Source organism: Diorhabda sublineata, unplaced genomic scaffold (assembly GCF_026230105.1).
Source record: "Diorhabda sublineata isolate icDioSubl1.1 unplaced genomic scaffold, icDioSubl1.1 Dsub_19, whole genome shotgun sequence".
NCBI classification, from domain to species: Eukaryota; Metazoa; Arthropoda; class Insecta; order Coleoptera; family Chrysomelidae; genus Diorhabda; species Diorhabda sublineata.
Window position 1 is genome coordinate 502,994 of NW_026614122.1, and position 6,918 is coordinate 509,911.

Here is a 6,918-nt window from a genome sequence, read left to right on the forward strand (position 1 = left end):
CACTTGTAGTACCATAAGTTACCGTAGAAAGTTCACAGACACTTAGTGCTTTATTTTCGTTATCTCGCCATAGAATTCTTTGCATTTTATGCTGATCTTTTGACACCAAGACCTGACGGTACATTTTTTCAATGTCCGCGGTAACAACATATTTATATTGTCTAAAGCGTTATAATATTGACACTAAATCATCTTGAATTGCCGGTCCTTTTAGCTGAAGTTCATTAATCCTCATGATTTACTTCAGATACCTCTCCTATGTTTTGCATATGATTGAGCTTTTCATATTCGAGGATAAAATTCTTGTACATTCTTGAGAATTGGTATTCTTTTGAGAATTTTTGCTCAAGTGATTTGAATCTTCTTTTGGCTAGACCTAAAGATTCACCTAATATTTTTGGACTTGCTTTCAATGGAATCGATACAACAAAACTACCTTCTTGAGTTCTTGTTGTTTCACAGTCCATTTCCTCTTTGGACCAAGGACTGGCAGTTTTAACACTTTCTATTTCAAAGAATTTTGATAACTGGTCTTGGATATATAAATCACCTTCATTTTTAACCAAATTACAAACTATATTATTAGAAAGCTGAAAGCCTTGTATTTTACCTGAAACCAACCATCCAAGCTGAGTTTCCTGTAAAACAGGACCATTTGTATTTAACTTCAATTGGTTTGGACATAAAACATTCCAAAAAATATCAGCACCTATCAGCATCTCGATTGGTCCGGGCTCTTATCAGTTTTTATCAGCCAAATTGATATATTTAGGTATCAATAGCTTTTGCTTATCAATGTAAAATGTAGGCAAGTTTCCAGTTATTTCTGGCAAAATAAAACAAGACAAGTCCGTCATAAAATTTTTATGTTGAGATTTAAATTTTAAACAACATTTATATTTCACATTAGAGACGGAACTGTTCAAACCAGAAACAGCGAAATTCATTGTTTGCTTTGGAATATTTAGTTTTGAGTGAAGAGTTATAAAGGAAGACATTGATCCTGAATCTAGAATAGCTCGAACAGGTACGTAAGCACCATAACTGTTTAAAACATCTACTACTACAGTGGATAACAGAATTTGAAAATGTTCCGAACTTGTAGTTAGGGAAACATTTTCTTGATTTATATTTTGATTTGCTTGATTTTTGTTTTCTATGTGTAAAAGAGTATTGTGTTTACCCTTACATGTTTTACATGAAGCATACAATCTGCATTGGTTGGTTTTGTGGCCACTTCGAAGATAGTTTAAGCATAACTTTAGTCTTTTGGCTTGTTCCATGCGATTTAGCACAGACATTGCCTTGAATTTGTCGCACATAAACACTCTGTGATCACCACTTCATATGGCACACTTGAAACCTTGAAAAGATGTTTTGTTTTCATGTGAATTACTTTCTGAATCGGCAGAAAGTAAGCCCCTGATTTTCCCTGACTTGGATCCCTGTTCAAGTTTGTTCAACTCTAATCGCTCTAGCAAGTCTGATCTACTTCTAAAAAATTCATACATATCCTCAAAAGAAGGCAAATCTTTTTTAGACTTGTATTCCTCCCATTTACTAACAGATCCATCGTCCAAACATCTGGCCATTAAATGTAAAATTAGAATATCCCATTGATCTGTGGGAAGTTTAAGACTGTTAAGAGCCCTCAAGTGTTTGGAGACTGTATCTGAGAGATTTCTTAATTTAAAAGATGAGACTTTTCTGTTTTCTGTTTTTTCTAAACCAAACAATGCATCTAAATGATTGTATATCAATGCTTTTTTATTATCATATCGTTTGCATAACAAATCCCATGCAACCTTATACGTTCCTGCAGAAATTTCAAGAGATTGAATAATCTGACTAGCGCTACCCTCTAGACTATCCCTTAAATAGTGAAATTTATTTATATCATCAATATCAGGGTTGTCGTTTATTAATGCGGTAAACGTGTCTCGAAACTCAAGCCAGGTATTTAAAGACCCACTAAATGTAGGTAATTTTATGTCTGGCAATTTTACTGCAGGAGAATTCTTATCGGAATTATGATCACTGTTACTATTATTAGCTGGTTTTAATTGATTCAATAAATGTTTTGCTGACGCAAATGAATCATAAAAATTTTGTAAGAACTGCTCTCGTTGAGCTAATTGTTCCATAAACTTGGATTCATCATCTAAAATTTCCATTTCAATTTGACTCTGAATACTATCAAACTCATTAGTAATATCACTAATCTGACCGATTCTATCTTCTAATTCAATGATAGTTTGTTCCGAAATATTTTCTTCGTTCAAAAAACTTTCCTGTAATTTTGTAATTTTATTGCTAAAAACAGAAACTTTTCCTTTAAGAACACCTCGTTTTTTAATTAAGGTTTTAAATAGATCTTCAGCCATTTTAATTTGAAAATGATGCAATAATAATCTTTGTGCGAAATTTAAATTGTTGGCAACAGTGTAATATGAACGCACAACAACACCAAGAATTCTAACAAAAAAACTAAACTGATAATTCGTGTTAGGTATAAAATCGTAAACAAAATATACCGGCGAAAGCGAGTTACATGCGAAGAATTTCTATATATGAAATAATTTAAATTGATATAAGGCTGAATTAACTTTACTCTTCAAACAAGGGCCACATTTGAAAGGATTTCAAAGCAAAATAAAGGAAAAAACTCACTTTTTTGTCTGTCGGCTTATCATCGGAATTAGCTGGATATCGTCTCAAGCGGATCGGAGGACCAAAATGTTTAGGTGTCGGTGTTTGTTCTTTTTTTCTTTTATTATAATAATAATGATACACTATTGTATTTCGTAAACGCACAACTTTAATTACTTATATTATCCTTGCATCTCATATATTGATATTGAATTATTATACATTAAACGAATTTTTATAAATTTTACGTCTGCTACTCTTGTGGTGTGTATCTTGAATGACCTGGGTTTTTGCTGTCTCTCTTCTGGGCCCTCGTGGTCGCAGCGTTGCCAGGTTTAGCTTCCATATAAAATTTAGAAGTCGTAACATGCCCCTTTTGACATCGATAATTTTTACTCTGTTTATACCACTTCATTTTCGATACTTCTTGTATATACCCTTTTTCACATGATATTTTTTTTCGTCCTGTATATATACCTTTTCAATGCATTTATGACATCGACTTTTCGCCCCATATAATATTCTGTGTAGAAGAGACGATAAATCCTCTTCGATTTTCGCCCCAATGTCTGGACGGTCACGTGACTCAAATATATAAAGCCACATAGTACATGCCGGCATCTTATATAATATATATACCTGTACGATATCAGCCTTAAAAATAGAATAACGTAACAAATTCCTGATAAAAAGATTATAGTAACATCGAACAACCAACAAAATTAATGATTGTTATAATTTCACAATATCTCTCTCTCTCTCCTCTCTCTCTCTCTCTCTCTCTCTCTCTCTATATATATATATATATATATATATATATATATATATATATTTATATAAATTTTACTTAAATTATTTAGGTCTTTTTTATCATTCATAGCTTTTTCGTTCTCATGAATGTGAACCATTTCTAAAAATATTCTTTTTCGTGTATTAGATTCTGTTTCAAGAATTTTTTAATCTTTATAATTGGATTTATATATTTTTTTTATTTTATTGTTCGTTAATGTAGTTTTTTTATCATATTCATCACCTTTTGGTCTATTTTCCAAATACTGAGATGTCTGCCTCATATAGACAGCGTTAGAACAAGCCACTTGATATATAATATTACTTCTTTGGTTTTTTTTAATTTCTGTTTTGTTTTTTAATTGATTGTAGTATATGTTTACCTTTTCCTTGAATATGTTGATTATCACTTTTTCCGGATAATTATTTTTCTTTCAATGCGGTTTTTACTTTCTGATTCATTTTGATAATTTTTAATCCCACAAATAAAACCTTCATACTGATTAACATTAATATTTTCCTTTTTAAGAATTTTCTTTTGTTTTAATAATTTTAATTATTTTCATCATTTGATTCAACTTCAAATTTCAATTTTTCATTAAATTGATTAAGAACTTTTATTGGATTAAGAATTATCCCCCCATTATTTTGATTAATCCCATCGCGGTTTAATATTTTTTAAAATAAAATTATTATAACTTCACATGAAGAATTTAAAATTTCTTTAGGAAATCATAAATCTCAAGGAAGATCCTTAATTTTTTTTCCTTATTTTCAATTATTTTATTTAATAATTTTTATGCTTATTCCCTTATATTTTCATAAGAACCATATATATATATATATATATATATATATATATATATATATATATATATATATATATATATATATATATATATATATAAATAACTAAGATTTATAATATTGAAACTATTAGAAATATTATCTGCCCCGGAACTTTAGCAATTATAATTGCTTGTCATCTATTAATAACTTAATTAGGAAATACTGGACCAATTAGAACAATTACTTTAGTAAATTTATTAATTATTCTCCAAATTTTACTTATTACTCTTGAATCGGCGGTTGCAATTATTCAATCTTATGTTTTTGCTATTTTAAGAACTTTATATTTTAAAGAAGTAAATTAATCTCGATACATAAAAGTCACCCATTTCATTTAGTTCATATTAGTCCATGACCTTTATTAGGAGCATTAGGAGCTATAACAACAATAATAGGATTAATTTAATGATTTCATTTATACAATTGGTTTATTAATTACAATACTTATTATATATCAATGATGACGAGACATTGTTCGAGAAGAAACCTATCGAGGATTACATACTTTCTTCGTTACAAAAGGTCATCGTTGAGGAATAATTTTATTTATTACATGCGAAGTATTTCCTTATTTCCTTTTTTTGATGCTTTTTTCATAGATCCTTAGTCGCTAGGATAGAACTAGTGATTATTATGACCACCTAAAGGAATTCAAACATTTAATCAAATTGAAATTCCCCTTCTAAATACTTTAATTTTACTAACATCAGGATTAACAGTAACATGAGCTCATCATAGGTTAATAGAAAATAATTTTACACAAGGATTCGAGGAATTAATTTTTACAGTTATTTTAGGAATTTATTTTACAATTTTGCAGGGGTATGGATACATTGAAGCCCCTTTCTCAATTGCAAATTCTGTTTACGGATCTTCTTTTTTTATAGCAACAGGCTTTCATGGATTACATGTTATTATTGGTACATTTTTATTAATTTGTACCATTGTCAATTTTTAAATCATTTCTCCTCTATTCTTCCAATAAAAAAATCTAGATTCTAGTATAAATAATTAAGATTTAAATAAGATTAATAACAATAATTTGTTTAATTTTCATATTATTAATAATTAAAGTTAATTTGGAGTAAAAAGAAGATCCATTGAATGTAGATTTGATCCAAAAAATTCAGCTCGTTTACATTTTTCTTAATTGCAATTATTTTTTTAATTTTTGATGTTGAAATTACCTTACTTTTACCATTAATTACAACAATAAAAATGTCTAATATCCTAAACTATTCAATAATTTTAATTATTTTTATTTTCATTTTATTATGAGGATTATACCATGAATGAAATCAGGGAGCCTTAAGTTGAATTAATTAGAATAATTATTAATTATAACATTTAAGTTGCATTTAAAAATTATTGAATAAATCAATTTATCTTAAATAAGAAGCAAAATATTGTATTTAGTTTCGCCCTAAAAGTTTGATTTTATATAAATCCTTATTTTTAATTTTACTCAAGGCCTCCAAGGATTAATTTTTACAGTTATTCTAGGAATCTACTTTACAATCCTACAAGGATATGAATATATCGAAGCTCCGTTTTCTATTGCAGATTCAGTTTATGGCTCTTCTTTTTTCATAGCAACAGGATTCCATGGTTTACATGTAATTATTGGAACAACATTTTTATTAATTTGTACAATTCGTCAATTTTTAAATCATTTTTCTTCTATCCACCATTTCGGATTTGAAGCAGCTGCCTGATACTGACACTTTGTTGATGTAGTATGATTATTCTTATATATTTCTATATATTGATGAGGTAGATAATTTATATAATATAAAAATTATATTTGACTTCCAATCAAAAAATCTAGATTCTAGTATAAGTAATTAAAATTTTAATAAGATTAATAATAATAATTTGCTTAATTTTAATACTACTAACAATTATTTTAAATTTAATTTCTAAACAAAGATATTATGATCGAGAAAAAAGAAGCCCTTTTGAATGTGGGTTTGATCCTAAAACTTCAGCTCGTCTTCCCTTTTCACTACATTTTTTCTTAATTGCAATTATTTTTTTAATTTTTGATGTTGAAATTACCTTACTTTTACCATTAATTATAACAATAAAAATTTCTAACATTATAAATTATTCAATAATTTTAATTATCTTTATTTTTATTTTACTGTGAGGTTTATACCATGAATGAAACCAAGGAGCATTAAATTGAAATAATTAGGATAATAGTTAATTATAACATTTAAGTTGCATTTAAAAATTATTGAATAAATCAATTTATCTTAAATAAGAAGCAAAATATTGTATTTAGTTTCGACCTAAAAGTTTGATTTTATATAAATCCTTATTTTTAATTGAATCCAAAAAGAGGTCTATCACTGTTAATGATCAAAATGAGTTATTCTCCAATCAAAGAAATAAGAAAATTAAGAATAAGCTTCTAACTTAATTCTTAAGCAATGAAATTTTGTTTTTATTTCTATTTATATAGTTTAAAAAAAACATTACATTTTCATTGTAACATTATAATACTTTATAAAAAATGTAAGACAAATAAAATAAGGGGTGGAAGAAATTAATCATGAAAATATTCTCCCACTAAAAATTACAAATCAAATTGAGCCCCTTATTACTTTTAATATAATTATTCTTCTC

At 27.6% G+C, this 6,918-nt stretch overlaps 2 protein-coding genes across 2 annotated transcripts; both read right to left on the bottom strand.

Moving 5' to 3' along the window:
- Window positions 1-224: 224 nt before the first annotated feature.
- LOC130452127 (uncharacterized) lies at window positions 225-719 on the bottom strand. The gene has a single exon (XM_056791445.1). It carries the CDS (start codon window positions 717-719, stop codon window positions 225-227), a length of 495 nt encoding a protein of 164 aa, XP_056647423.1.
- A 624-nt stretch (window positions 720-1,343) lies between these two features.
- On the bottom strand, window positions 1,344-2,384 carry LOC130452128 (uncharacterized). The gene has a single exon (XM_056791446.1). It carries the CDS (start codon window positions 2,382-2,384, stop codon window positions 1,344-1,346), a length of 1,041 nt encoding a protein of 346 aa, XP_056647424.1.
- Window positions 2,385-6,918: the final 4,534 nt, after the last annotated feature.